Source organism: Peromyscus californicus, unplaced genomic scaffold, assembly GCF_007827085.1.
Source record: "Peromyscus californicus insignis strain IS unplaced genomic scaffold, ASM782708v3 Scaffold_12__1_contigs__length_115047231, whole genome shotgun sequence".
Taxonomy (NCBI): Eukaryota; Metazoa; Chordata; class Mammalia; order Rodentia; family Cricetidae; genus Peromyscus; species Peromyscus californicus.
This window is the reverse complement of record NW_026294413.1, coordinates 54,096,952-54,111,891: the sequence shown is the minus strand read 5'-3', so window position 1 is coordinate 54,111,891 and position 14,940 is coordinate 54,096,952. Positions and strand designations below refer to the sequence as shown.

General features: G+C 50.2%; 1 protein-coding gene and 1 pseudogene across 1 annotated transcript in view; one reads left to right on the top strand and one right to left on the bottom strand.

Moving 5' to 3' along the window:
• The window catches only part of Pebp4 (phosphatidylethanolamine binding protein 4), a 235,862-nt gene that overhangs the window by 25,688 nt on the left and 195,234 nt on the right, over positions 1-14,940 (top strand). The window contains exon 3 of the mRNA XM_052732847.1: positions 2,731-2,857. Coding sequence (XP_052588807.1) covers positions 2,731-2,857 — 127 coding nt within the window. The remainder of the gene's footprint in view (positions 1-2,730; positions 2,858-14,940) is intronic.
• Positions 14,045-14,826, bottom strand: LOC128107214 (ribosome biogenesis protein NSA2 homolog; annotated as a pseudogene).

Sequence of the window (14,940 nt, the reverse complement as noted above, 5' to 3'; positions counted from 1 at the left end):
AGGTTATTTACACAAGACCCTAACTTAAGAGATTTACTGCTCACAGTCCTGGGATGATGTTTTAGCCATTTGTTAGTTACTGAGTTAAGGCAGTTACTTCCTACTGACCCAAGAAGATTGCCTACAAGGCCAGGCAGGTGATAGGTGCCAAGCTTCTTTCTTGTGCAAATTAAGTTTTAATTCCTCCTCAGCCAGGTGCTATTCCTAGATTTTCTCCTCAGCAGTTACTCTGAGTGAAAGTGCTTTTATTAACCAAATGCTACACGCTCTGACATATAAGTTGCTTAGCCACCTAGCATCCGTCCCCCTCCGTATCAGAAAGCAGCTGCAGCCTGGACGAGCAGGAAAAGCATCGCCAAAGACAGTTTGTTTTCTTGTGACTTACTGACCCCTAACATTCTACCCAGCCATTTCTAGATTATAGTTTGAGCACATAAATTCCCTAATTGATCTAAGCCTTTAGTTGACCCTACAAGAGAACTCCCCTTTAGTCACTCCCCTTTTGGGTTGTAATTGGAAGCTGACAATTATTGCTTTATGTGTGGGTCCTTATCGCCTCTCTCTGCGACCCTGAAAACTTCAAGCCTCTCATTACTTTGCCAAAAAAGTCCTGCTTGGGTATATATACTGGTTGTCTGAGAGCATTTAGAGAATGGATGGAGAAGAGCAAAGATGAGGACGGAGATGGAAAGAACTAGGTAGAGATGAGAGAACAGCAGAAGGGACTGAGAGCAGGAGGGACTGAGAGGAGCTAAGTATGAGAACAGAAAAGAAACTGTATAGGTAGAATTGACTGAGAAGAAGAAAGTGAATGGACTAAAGAACTCAGCGTGCTTAGCTTCATTGAATATCCCTCAGATTAGTATCCTTAGCCGCTTGCAGCATCTGTTCTGGACCCTGATAGAAATCTCCTCAAGGCAGACACTTGGGGGGAATTCATTAAAAACCCATTCCCTAAGATGTCTTCAAAAACTGCCCAAACCACCGGGCGGTGGTGGCGCGCGCCTTTAATCCCAGCACTCGGGAGGCAGAGGCAGGCGGATCTTTGTAAGTTCGAGGCCAGCCTGGGCTACCAAGTGAGTTCCAGGAAAGGCGCAAAGCTACACAGAGAAACCCTGTCTCGAAAAACAAAAACAAGGAAGACTCTTAGCTCAGTGGTAGAGCCCTTGCCTAGCAAGCGCAAGGCCCTGGGTTCGATTCTCAGCTCCAAAAAAAAAAAAAAAAAGAAAAGAAAAACAAAAACAAAAACAAAAAAAACCCCTGCCCAAACCATGCCATCCCAAAAGAGTGCTGTCCACATGCAGAGAGTTAATAGAAACAAAGAACACGCCTGAAGGGTTGCTTTGGCCAACTCATACTAATTCTTCCGCCTTCTGGCACCACAGTGACCATGTCTAGATGGTGGGGGTGCCCACCCACCAAAGCACCCTATGTTTGGACCAAAGCAACCCATGGACTCAGCTGCCTTTGCCCAAAGCTGAACCTCGAGCTGCCGGAAGGATGGGGGACGAGGGGTTGGAAGGGCCATGTGGGGCTCACTAGGAGACTGCCCTGAGCCTCTTCTCAGCTCTACTCTGCAGGAATTCTCCTGAAGATACAATCCTTAAATTACATTCTCCCTGGGTGTCCTCCAGGTATCACCCCAGCAAGGCATGGTGGACTGTTGTAGGTAGCCATTATCTATTTTGGGAATAGCTCAGCTCTGTTGGGCTACTAGAAAAGGCTGGGGACCACACCACCTGCTCTTTGTGTGTAATAAGAATGTTCTGACAAGTTCAAGTGTAATGTCCTTATAGGCCAAATTCGATTTTTTTTTTTAACTGCACAGATGTGGCAGGGTTCACACCTGTGGATGCAACCAACCATGACTTGGAAATGTTTGGGTAGGAGGATTACCTCTGATCCAGGTGTGGTCACACATTTATAAGCCAAGCACTCAGCAGGTTGAGGTCTGAAGACAAGCCCAAGGGCAGCCTGTCTCAAAAAGAAAAAGAAAGAAGGCAGGGGCTGTGGGAGTATCGCTCAATGGTAGAGTGCTTTCCTGGTATGTACAAGTCCCTGGGTACCACATACACACATAAACATATGCATGCATACATATACACATATATGTTCATAAACACGCATGCATAAACAATATATACACAAACAGGTATACACATACATCGATATACATACATACACAAATACACACATGTACACACACACACATTGCTTAAGTACTGGGCAAGTGCAGACTTTTGTCTTCATTTCCTGAAAGACACTACTGCACAGCAGTTTTGCTTGTGTGTATCATAAACAATATAGAGATAATCTGACTACACAGAAATACGTGTGTGTGTGTTAATGCAGACAATCATACCATTTTCTTGAGGGACTCACATATCTGAGGGTGTCCATGGGTCAGGTGTCCTGGAACCGATCTCAGGGCACACCAAGGATGACTACATTCTTCCTGGGCCACTCACAGTGTGCCAGGCTTTGCTCCACCAGCTGACCAACGCTGTATCCCCACACCAACCCTACGGAGCAGGCACTATCCCTGTCGCAGACAAGAAGACCTAGGACAGTGACATCAGGCAGCTCTTGGGTCACACAGCTAGTTAGTGGCGGGTTTAGAATTTAATCCCATTTAATTCTGCATGCCCAGTGGTGCTAGACTATCGCCTTGTGAGCCCCAGAATTGCCTGGAAACCCTGGCATGAAGTGGCTGCCCTTTTCTTTCCATAGGGACCTTGAAGTTTCCTACCCAGAGTTGGGGAACATCAGCTGCCGAGTTGTTCCCAAGTGCAACATGTACAGACGGAAGATCACAAATTGGCCCCAGCCGAAAGTCAAGTATCCCGCCGCCTTGGATGTGAGTGAATTGGGTTGGCTGCGGGAGAGAGGTCCTGGCTTGCCTTTGGCTCACTGTTCTTGGGAACTTGGAACCCCATGTAGAGGCCCCAGGGCCAGGCTTGCAGGAGGCAGGTAGCTATTGCTTAGAGCAGTGGCTCTCAACCTTCCTAACGCTGCAACCCTTTAATACAGTTCCTCATGGTGCGGTGACCCCCCCCCCCAAGCTATAAAATTATTTTCACTGCTGCTTCATAACCGTAATTTTGCTACTGTTGTGAATCATAATGTAAATATCTGATATGCAGATGGTCTTAGGCGACCCCTGTGACAGGGTCATTTGACACCCCCCCAAAGGGGTCATGACCCACAGGTGGAGAATGACAGACTTAAAGGTTGTGTGGAAACTAATACATCCCTGTAGGATGGGACCTTTGGACGCGCTGTTAACTCCATTAGTTCATTAAACCCAAGAGTCTCCCACTGTGTGTTGCTATTGCAGCAGGGATCCACTAGATGGAAGCGTCGACTGCCAAGCTCCTGGTCTCCCTCACGGGAGGAATAGGAGGCCAATTAGGAGAGTCTGGTTTCCCCGGGTGTACTGCATTGTGCTGGGATGTGCACACATGACAGAGAAGTGAAATCTGCTGTTTTAGCATGGAGGTGAGGGTGGGATGGAGAGAAAAGAGACTTAACGCGACCAAGGAGAATCAAGATTCCGGAAGGAAGGAGGTTTGGTGGAAGGAGAGGGCAGAAAGAAAAAAAGGGGTGTGTACTCGTGTAGACCTGATGCTTTCTGAAAACGTAACAGACCGGTGAGCAGGTAAAGCCAGGCTACCGTGAAGCTTGTACCAAGTGTCACTTCATGCGTTTATACCGTCGGTCCACTCGGTTCTCTCATCAAGTCTGGGGACGAGGTATTTGCTTTCGTAAAGGGGTTAGTGGTAAGTCCCAGGATCCTGACTGGATTACGTGTTTGTCCCCAAACCAAGCAGTGGCTCCGGTTCTCTACACGAAGGGCTTTGGGGGGGGGCGGGTAGCCAGGGCTGTTCTGATGGATGTCAGGATCTAGCCGGTGCTAACCTGGGCAGTGGCAGAGCCAGGCTCAGCCCATAGGTCTGTGCAATGTCCGACTCTAGAACCCTTGGGCTCCAGCAGTCAATCATTACCAAGGGCTCTGAGGGGGACTTGGGGGGCAGGTGCTGAAGGCAAGTTGCTCTGGTGAAAACGGAAAGGGGTGGGAAGGACCATAGGGATCGTCCTTAAAGACGGTGGTGACTGGAGCTTCCTTGAAGAGCTCAAGGGAGGAGACAGCCATAGAGGGAGTGACAGGTAGTGCTGGAGAGGAAGCAGGTGTCATACTGGAACAGGGTACCTCAAAAGCCAGGCAGGGGTGGGAAGGACTTGAGTCTTAAGATAGAGGAGGAAGGCATTTCCTCAGAGTCCCCAGGGTTGATGGAAGAAGGCAAGCACTGGCATGCGGCTCAGCGGAAACAGCACCTCGTTTCCAAAGTGGCTGAATTTAAGTCATCAAAGTGACAACTATCACGGGACTTGACCAGGGAGATCCCACCCCCACCTTGCCAAGCAAGCTCTGAGGCCTGGGAAAGAGTGCCTCAGGCATGGGGCAGGCCTCTGTGCCCCCATGGAGGTCCCTAGACCTTTGCACAGGCTTCCCCCATATTTGGGCCTTGCTTCCTCCTCCAGGAAGCCTTCCCTGACTGCTGGCTCTGAACCTCACTTCTATCCTTGCTGATAATGTCTTTCTCCAAGCTCTTTAAATACCCCCTGCCTTCTAACCAGAGCATTGGGCTCTTTCTCTTGCTCAACCTTATCTCATACCACAGCAATCGCCTTGAAAAACACTTGATTCACCTACAGTCCCTGCTGGCATGGCTGACTGGGTAAGAGGGAGTGAATGAAGAAGTGATGGATGGATGGATGGATGGATGGATGGATGGATGGATGGATCAATGAGTGATGGATAGGTGAATGGATAGATGAGTGGATGGATAAATAGATGGGTGGACATACAAGCGTATGGATAGATGTTCAGATGGACAGATGATGAGTAGTTGGATGGATGGGCACGTGGATGGATGAACATGTGGACGGATGGATGTGCATATGAATGGATAGGTGAGTGAATGGGTGGGTAGATGGATGAATGAATGAATGGCTGGCAGGTATAAAAGCATTCCCTGGTGTATAAACTATGAATGGTAAGCCCCACTGCTTGCCAGTTAAGCTGTTTGGAGTCCTGGGCATTGTTGAGACCAGGGGCTCAGGAAAATATTCCCTTCCCAGGTGGAGCTAGCTAAGAATGGGAAGGGAGAACAGGAAGGGGGATGGAGAAGGTCAGGGGTCCTCAAAGGGCAAAGGAATTCAGGAAGCAGGATGCCTCCCTGTGATCTGTGGCGGCGGAGAGCCGAGGGCCAAGAGCAAGCCGGTTAGTGGATGCTTTTCTCTCCCCGTGTTCTCTCCCCTGGTGTTCCTTCCGACACACATCAAGTGGCCAACGTTTTAAAATGCATCCCGTTCTCCAGTCAAGGAAAACTGAAAAGCCCTGAGAAGCGTCTTGACTAAAGCTTATTCTTCACCTTAAATCTAAGCAGCTGGAATCCTTTCGAAAGGAACAAATTGCCCTTAAGTGGGGAGTGTGTGCCGCATTAGAGCACCAGAACAAAAGCCACAGTGCTCTGTCCTGCTGTCCCTTAGGCTGCCAATCAGGAGTCTGAAAGCAAGTGACCCTGAATGTTCTCCAGAGCTGAGCAGGCACATCCGCCTGCCAACTGTGGCTGCAGCAGCATGGCTGTGTGGCCGTCCCCTAAGGACCACCTCCTTGCCCACATTGTGGAGACGAATTTCTCAAGGGCTAGCAATCTGGAGACAGGCACAAGGCATGGGCAGCCACAGACGGCCTATAGGAGGGCTCAGATCCACAGGCCTACCCCAGCCTTCTCTTTCCACACAGAGTAGGAGTGTGGGGCCTGCTACAGTCACAAAATAGTTCACTGGGGAATGACACAGGGCTTCCGGAACCCTGGATAATTCTGGGCAGGGTGGCTCCTGGTGGAAGGGACAGATTTATGGGGCCTGGAAGCAGGCCTTCCAAGCAGGTGGGGAGTATACATGCATACAGGGACTGCTGCCTGTAGGCATTTGCTCAAGGGTCTGCGACCACACAACGATCCACATGCTGTGTGCTCAGCACCATGTAAGTGCTATCGATTTAAAGATAGGAGACGCCATCGCTTCCAGAATAAGTGGAGGAGGCAGACAGGTAGCCCCGAAACAGAGGGATATAGAGTACCTGTGGGCCTTGACTAGTGAGGGACAGACAGCAGCTGGAATGGCCACGTGGAAAAGTGAGGCATGGGATGCAGCAGGGTCCTGATGTGGAGCCAGGATTTTGTCTTGAAGTCGCTCTCTAGTGTTTAGGCTGAGGACTGTGAGCAACTTCGGAAGGGCAAGGTCACTGTGGCAGCAGACAGGGTGGGGGAGGGAGACTGAAGGCCTCCCATGGCAATGTAGTAAGAGATGTCAGGGTAGTGGTATTCATAGGGTGTTGTGTCTGTGGGGATATCAGGAGAAGGGTAGTGTGGGTGTAATCCTCAGGTTTCTGGGAGAGATGGGCAGGTGGGTTTGAGTGAGGTTGAATACCTGCTTTATCATTCCAAACAGGATCTTAGGAGAATGGAGGCCGTATTGTTTATAATCGTGCCTGGATGTGGTCTCACTGGGCACAGTCCCATCACACAGGAGTGTACACTGATCCTGAGAATGTCACCTCCATCAAGCAAGGGGCACAAAGGAAGCCTTAGCTCTCCAGGGACAGCCCCCGGAAGTAGCAGCTTCTGTTGTTCAGCATCTGAGGACCGTGTGTGTGGAACAGATCTGCAGACAAACACACAGCCTTGTCTGAGTGATGTCAGACAGAAAGACTGGACTGGGCACCGGGAACAAGGTCTTTAGTGCCCGAGCCAGGTGAAGTTTGTAGACCAGTGGTTCTCAGCCTTCCTAATGCTGTGACCCTTTAATACAGTTCCTCGTGTTGTGGTGACCCCCAACCGTAACATTACTTCTTTGCTACTTCACAACTGTAATTTTGCTACCGTTATGAATATTAATGTAAATATCTGATATGCAGGACATCTGATATGTGAACTCCAATGGGGTCACAACCCACAGGTCGAGAACCACTGGTATAGAGGAAGCCTCTCAAGGATGTGGCAAGCTTAATAGGTGCTGGCCAGAGATGCTGGGTTAGACAGGCGCTGGAAAACACGCATTGGAACCGACCACGAGGGAGTCCTTGGTGGCCCTCGTGAGGGCAGGGGGAGAATGAGAAGTGGGTATTGTAGAGTAGGCTGGTTACTCATGTCAGTTGGCTGAGAGACAAAGACACCCAGGAGTATTTAGATCTGACAGGACAGAGCAGCTAGGTAAGAGCAATGCCGGACTGGGGGAATAGAGACGGCTTGGTCCTGTTGGAAACGTTCCCATCTGTCCATCCAGAGATGGACAGTAGCAGGCAGTCAACAAAGAGACTTGCAGCTGGCCCCATATACCTTGGAACTGACTGGACCACGAGAGGCCGGAACTCCCAAAGGTCAGGAAGTGGAAGAGGGGGAGCTGCCAGCTCTGGGGTGAGGGCCCTGTGTACTGGAATCCCTCCAGCCGAGCCCCAACTCCAGGGCATAGAAACGATGTGGGAAGGATCCCAGAAATGAGGGAAGGGCTTTGGGCACAGAACACAAGGGATGCTCGTGCTGTTGGGCAGGACAAGAAAGGAAAAGGAAGTGAAGGAGAAGAAAGTGAGAGGCAGTAGCTGTGGGGAGGGGTCATGGTGTCCTTGTCCCCTGCCTTCCCCCAGATAAGAGAGGGAATCCTACCACCCTAGAACAGAGGTCTAAGAGCAGAAGATAAAGTGTGACAGGATGAGGGGACCACCAGCAGGAAGGCCACCGACACACCACATGATGGTTTAGAGAAGAACTGATGAGATATTTTCTCACTACCTAGCACCTACCCAGAGCTTCATAAACAGTACCAGGTTGTATTGGGTGTTATCCCAACAAGAGACTGGGGTGGTTTGCAGTTTGTCTTCTGAAAGGCGAAAGGGAGGAGAAAGACAGCTTTTTGAGGCTGTGGGATGCCTGTGTGGTCGGAGGCAAGAGCTAGGAGCCCATGATGGTGAGGCCACAGAAGTAAGGGTGCCGACAGGCAGAACTAAATCTGGGTAGGCAGATGGGAGCATCAGCCATAGATGGGGACACATCTAGGAGACTCTGCTCATTCAGGTGTCACTGGCTTCTTAGCTCGAGTGGTCCAACCTGTCTGTGTCCCACTTCTGCTAGGCTACATGGTCATTTGACTGGCGGCACTTCTGGACACAGCAAAGCCAAGTGGTGATGGGGGGCCAAGAAATCCCCAAAGACGCCAGGTGGATTAAGTAGCCCTAGACAGCGGACAGGCCCATGCTCTTTCACATATATAATCTTGTCTCTAAAATCTACCCTAAGAACATCGCCTAGCTTTTCTGCTAGACTTGGGGTGCCGTTTACCCATTGATCCATGCATCTATCCGTGGACCCATCATTCATTCACTCCACCCACGCATCCATCCACATCCCCGTTTATCCAACCATCTATTTATTGAAACTAATCTTGATGGAGGTTTGCTTTCTGCAACTCCCGCCAGACCAGACACTATTTCAGGATCAAGGGATGCAGACAGCACACCCCTGCCCTGCCCAGACATTTCAGGATAGTGAGGATGTTCACCACTACCGTTTCATGCTCCTTAAACACTGAAAGTTGAATGGAAGCTAGAAAACCATCCACAGTGGATCTGGGAAAACAGTTCCCCATAATCCACGTGTAGTAGCACATACCTGTCCATCCCATCGAAACTCAAGGTCATCCTCAGCTACCTGCTGAGTTTGAGGTTAGCCTCAACAAATAAACATGTCTCCAAAACTAAAACAAAATAAACCACATGCTTAGTGACCCATGTCTTACTCCAGGGTGGCAACTTTGGTAAGCTCCTTGGTCTTGACCTTCGACATAGTTTTCTTTATTCCCGCCACCCCGCCCCCAACATCTTTCTTGTTGAACTCAGTGTTTTAGGGCTTGCAGAACTTCCAGCCAGACCGGATTCTAACCCCAAGGGTCCCCAAAACGGCCACCTCAAGCACCAGCTGGTGCTTGCTCAGGAGCACAGCATCTGATGTCTGATCTCAGCCCAGGCTCCCAGTCAAGGGTTGGGGAAGCATTTGCAGATGTTTTTCAGATCAAATAATGTCTCTTTGAACAGTTGTGTGGGCTGATGCATGGAAACGCACATGGGACCTGAAAGGAGGGTTCAGTGGGTTTGCATCTGGCTGAGAAAAAAACGGGCAGGAACATGTTGTCAGCGTCTGGGGCTCTTCACTGGCCGGGATCTGTTCACAGTGGTCTGCTGAGTTTCAGCAAAGGCTTTATAGAATTTCAAGCAGCTGCCCAGCCATTGTTGCAGCCATTTAGAGGGGTGAGCACACGCATCTCAACCGCAGCAGAGACTTGTTGCTTGCTCTCACTAGAGAAAGAAGGTGGTAGGTCCAAAGAGGAGTTTTGAGAAAGGTTTTGCAGATTTTTAAGAGCTACAGTGTGTTATTTGTTGTTCACACTTACACAGTTGGCGGTGAAGGGAGGCAGGAGCTGAGTAGGGACAGTGACAGGAGGAAGTGCCGTGTGGATGGTTGTCTGTTACCCTGACTTTAAAGGTTCCTCTCACTCTGCAGGGACCAGTGTGCCCCATCGCCCTGGGGAGATCATTGTGCATCACTACATCTGCCTGACCCTAATTACAGCCTTGGGGGCATCATAAGCAGGCTGACCGGGTCTCAGGGCCTCTGTTTCGCAAATGAGGAAGCGCAGTTCCAGGGAAATGATTGAATGGACTTTAGACTTTAGATCAGTTTTAGATTTGCGGTAAAATGAAGCAGAAAACCAAGGGTCCCCCTGTCCCCCTGCTCCTGTGCACATAGCTGTCAATATCCATCTGTGTCCTCCAGAGCTGGTGGTGTACACGCCATGGTTTCGTGGACTCCTCATGACACACGCAGTCACTGTTACAGAGTAACCCAGACGAGTAAGCTCGCAGCCCTTAAGGACACTTTGTACCCTTCCTGTTTATCCCTCCTCCCGCCACCATGCCTGGCAACCACTGATCCTTTCACTGTTTCCAATTTGCCTTTTCCAGAGTGTTACATAGTTGGAATCATTTGGCATGTAACCTTTTCGGATTGGCAGAGCCTCTGCTGCACCAGGAGTCCTAACTCCTGGTGGCAGCAGCATCTTCCTCTCCAGAAAATGCCATCTATCTTTGCTCAAGCCAATGGCCAGCTAACTGCCCTGGGCTCAGCTTTTCTTCTGAGGATTGCTCTTCCTTTAAACTGACATTTCTACCAAGACTTTGATGTGACCAGAGGACCACCCACTTCTGCCCCTAGGGCAAACTTCAACGGCCTCCTTTTTGTTTGTTTTGTTTTGGTTTGTTTGGTTTTTTTGTTTGTTTGTTTTGTTTTGTCTCTCCAATGAGAATATAAACTTCTCCAGGGTAGAGATGTCTATACGCCTTGGAAAGAAACATGATCATAGGTAGTTCTCGCAAAGTGAGATTCATGCTGCGATACGGAGCAGAGTGCAGACCACTGGGAGTTTTGTCCCTTGGTAATAACAGGGTAAGCGTTATGATTTTCAAAGCACTTTCTCTGTTATGACAGTCTTTTCTGTGTGCTCCATGCCATACTATAATTTCACATTTCTTATCTTAGATCAGTCCCCACAGACAGGCTAGACAGGTGTGGGGCTCTGTCTGAGGGAATTTGAGGTCCAGAGAGGCATAGGGATTCTACCCAGATCCCCAAAGAGAAGGCAAGTGTGGGCTGGGGGTGTAACTCAGTTGGTGGAGTTCTTACCTAGTATCAGTCCTGGGTCTTATCCCCAGCATTGAATAAAACCAAATGTGGTGGTGTGTGTCTATAATCCCAGCATTCAGGAAATGGAGGCAGAAGGATGAGTTCAAAGTTATCCTCAGTTATACGGAGTTCAAGGGCAGTCTGGCCTGCATAAGACCCTGTCAAAAAGGGTGCATATTGACCTCGAGCCCTGTACCCATCGACTTGCTGCCAGGAGGCCTCATCTGAGTCTCCTCACCACCTGGGGACATTATTTTCCTACAACGTGGAGACCAATGCTCTGATGCCTTGACTTGTAAGTCATCTGCTAGTCCCTGGATCTTTCCATTCCCACCGTGCCTGGATGTTTATATGGAGATCTTTACTGGCCCTCCTCCATGCTTCCAGGCTCTGAGCTGAGCACATTATGAATAGAACCACACTTAAGGCCTGGTGTTACCTTAGACAGTAGATTCTAGGAGACCGAGGCACGGGAAGATCCCTCAGTATGAGAGTCCAGAATTGAGCTCACGTCACTCCTTACTGCTTTCTGGTGAGGGGAGTGAGCACCACCACATGGAGGGTGCTCTCCAGGGCCCAGCTGCCACCTCCTGCTGTGAGTCTGGAAGCTCCTCACACTGCACCCTCCCACCCCCAGCCTGCATGGCCCAGTCCCTTCCCATAGTGATTGAAAGAATACAGGTTTAAGACGCCCAAATGTCTCCCCAGGTTCAGGGAAGAAGCCAGGACAGGAAGGCAATACAGGCAAGGTTACTCAGGCCCCAATCACTTCCCTTTACAGCTATGTAACTGTAAATGTTCCAGAAATGTCAAGTGCCTTAACCAAGGGGCAGGCGGGGTAGGCTTGGCGCGGTGCAGAGGGGTGTGCACGTTGAGGACCCTGCATTTCTTCGCTGCTTTTTGGGGTCTGCAGGGACAGAGTGACATTTAGGTGTCTAGGCCTAGATGTGTTCTTTCCATCGCATGGGAATGTGGAGGGACTGGGCCATGGGGCTCAGGGGAGTGTGTCCTCCCGTGTTCTCCCCCTAGGCTTAGAGCAGGAGGGCGTGATGAGAGAGGAAAACTCAAAGGTGCTCTGGGGGTCCCGTTCCCGAGCCTGCTTGTGGGTAGGCGGAGATGACCTTCTGCTCGGTCTGGGGCTGCAATTGGAAGAGTCACCACCAGGGGGAGATAGGTGACCGTCTTCCCTCCCCAGATAACCCAAAGCCTAATTAATGCTTGGCTGGGGCCACCACGACAGGAAGGCCCTTGCTAGGTGGTGGAGAGGGGCCCATGAGGGAAAGAAAGCACAGAGTCCTCCATGTGGGTCTGGTATGAAGCGTTAGGCCCCAGGCCCTGCCGGGTCTCTCTTTTCACCAGTCCAGTGTGAAAACGCACTTCTGTTATGACCATGCAAATAACTAGAAGTGGAATGCTTTCCATTGAAAATGCCCCTAATTAGCCCCTAACTCCTGATTAGCTGGGTGAAAGCGCCGGCCGCCGATGGGAAGAACAAGAGGTTACCTCCCGCTGCCTACCCCAGATCACAAAGATTTTGGAAAAGTGTATGTGGTTCCCTGCTCAGCCCGGGGTTCCCCAGCCTACAGACTTCCTGAGTGGAAACTGTGAGCGGTGAAAGCTGCCTGCCTCAGTGTTCGGAGGAGGCTTGGAGCCTAGAGAATAAGACGCCGGCGACCCTCGGAAGGTTTGAACCGTGGTGCTGTTTGTGGAGTTCTTCCACCTAGTGCAAATCCCCCAGTCCTCTCAGGGTCCTTGTTCTCACCTTCGAGTCCCGCCCGAGAGTATCCCTTTCAAGGTTAGCAGCCAGAGGGCAGTCCTCTGTGGAATCCTTCTTGGTCCCATCTGGGACGTTTCCCCCAGTGGGTATCTCCCTCTTGCTAGACACAGGGGGCTTCCAGGACCCACACTCTCTGGACTGGCCTCTTCCGACTCTCTTACTCATTTCTCTGCCCCCTCCCTGGTTGTCTCTCTTTCCCTTGGGTGGTCTTATCCACACACCAATGCTCTCAATGGTCTTGTGCGACCCTCAGATGCGGTATGTCCAACCCCAAGCATCTAATCCCCCCCTTCCCTCTCACCAAACCTGTTTCATCCTCAGTTTTAACTCCAGGATGGGCGGCAGGTGTCGTGTCTCTGTCTCCCCCATGATGCTACCAGGGCACCAGGGGAAAGGCCTAGAAGCTGGCTACTTCTCTTTTTGTGCTCCGTACCTCAGCAGTGGCCACTGCTCTGTTGCCACAGTCTAGCTTCCTTGTCACCAACCATCTCTGTCTGTCCCCAAGGCCCAACATGTTCTCAGTCCAGCCATCAGAGGGAGCCCTTAAATCTGCTGGTCGGATCAGTTCAAACCTTTGCTCAAATTTTGCCATGCTTCCGTTTCCTGAGGAAAAGCCTCCACACCGCCAGGGTCTGCCAGACGCCCTGGAATCTGACCCGGCCTCGCATCCCCCCTCCTCAACTCCTCTGCTATTTGCTCACCTAACCTAGCTGGCTTCCCAGCATTCCTAAGGTCCTTTGTACCAGGGAGTCACCTCTACCTTTACTCTCTCTCTCTCTCTCTCTCTCTCTCTCTCTCTCTCTCTCTCTCTCTCTCTCTCTCTCTCTCTCTCCTTCCACGGCTCTCTCCCTTGGAGATCTTTGCTTTAAGGTCACCTCCTCCAGGAGGCCTTGCAGAGTCCCCTTACCCATCTTGATTTCTCGTCCGATTGGAAACCTTCCACCCCGCATCTAACATCGTCGTTGTCAAGAATTCTAGGTTTTGCTAGTTTGTCTTCAGTTGCCGGAATTACCTACCCCACAGCTGGAACGTAAGCTCTGTGAGGGCAGGACCTTTTATCTGCTTAACTGCCTGCTGTACCGTAGGCTGGAGGACGGTCTCTGCCACACAGCAGACTCTTAATACAGATTTGTTGAGTGGATATGATTCAGTGAAGATTTTTTTTCCTTTTTCTTTTTTCTGGTTTTGGTTTTTAGTTTTTGGAGACAGGGTTTCTTTGTGTAGCTTTGCGCCTTTCCTGGAACTCACTCTGTAGACCAGGCTGGCCTTGAACTCACAGAGATCCACCCGCCTCTCCCTCCCGAGTGCTGGGATTAAAGGTGTGCCCCACCACTGCCCGGTTTTTTTCTTTACTGTACACTGGTAAGACTGCCTGGTAGTATTCAGAAAGATCACAGCAAAGGTGTTTTTTTCCCTAGCGGTTTGTAGTCTTCAGTAATGGTTTGGAGTGACTTGTATGAAATCCCTGTCAGACCAACAAGACCGCATTTATGCACCCACCACTTTCGGGATGGTTGGTAACTTGGGCTTTCCCCCAACTGACTGCGCGCGCCTCTTTATGTCACGAGGCCCAATGTGCTCACATTCACATCAGTAACTGTACCTGTGGCGATCACACCCAGAGCTGTATAAAATGGGGGTGATGGATTCTTTTTCACACCAAGTACTGGAAGGCAAAAGGTAGCTTTCAGCTCAGGATGTACGACATGGGCCTTTTTGAAATGCAGGCCCACTGGCCTAATGAACTTTCTCACTTAGGTGATTTTCTCATAAAACCATCACCAGTAAGGCAGACTTTAGTAATCATCCTCTTCCATGCCTTCTTCCCTCCTGTTCCTGTTCGAACAACTTCCAATACTTCTGTTTCTCCTTGGGCGCGGACTTTGTGTAGCAGGACTTCCCACCCCCCACCTCCTCTTTTCGTCTCTGCTTCATCGGTTTGGAAAGTGCTCTTGCTCTGGCCTGTTGCTCTCTGTCCAGCAGGTACTGCTCGCTGGGGAGTCTTCTCATCATCGTCCTGTTCGTTCCGTGTCTCTCTTTTCATGCATCTGAATCGCCTTTTTCATGTGTATTTTCTCAACATGGTGCTGTTTATGGTAGAGCTTAGCCTGCAGGCCAATTTTTTTTTCTTCTTTTTCTCCTTCTTTGAATGTTCGTTCATAGGCCTTCTGACTTTCTCTTTTTCTCATGGTAATGCAAAGGACAGTCACAGCATTTACAGTGTAATTTCAAGTGTTCATTGTGTGGCATGGTGACAGCAGTGGAGCAGCCTTCCGAAACTTCCTGGGTGACAAAATCCTCACAGCTTCCGGGTCTCACTGCTCAGTAAAGATTTCAAGAGCTCCTGTATGCAAAGTCTGTTGG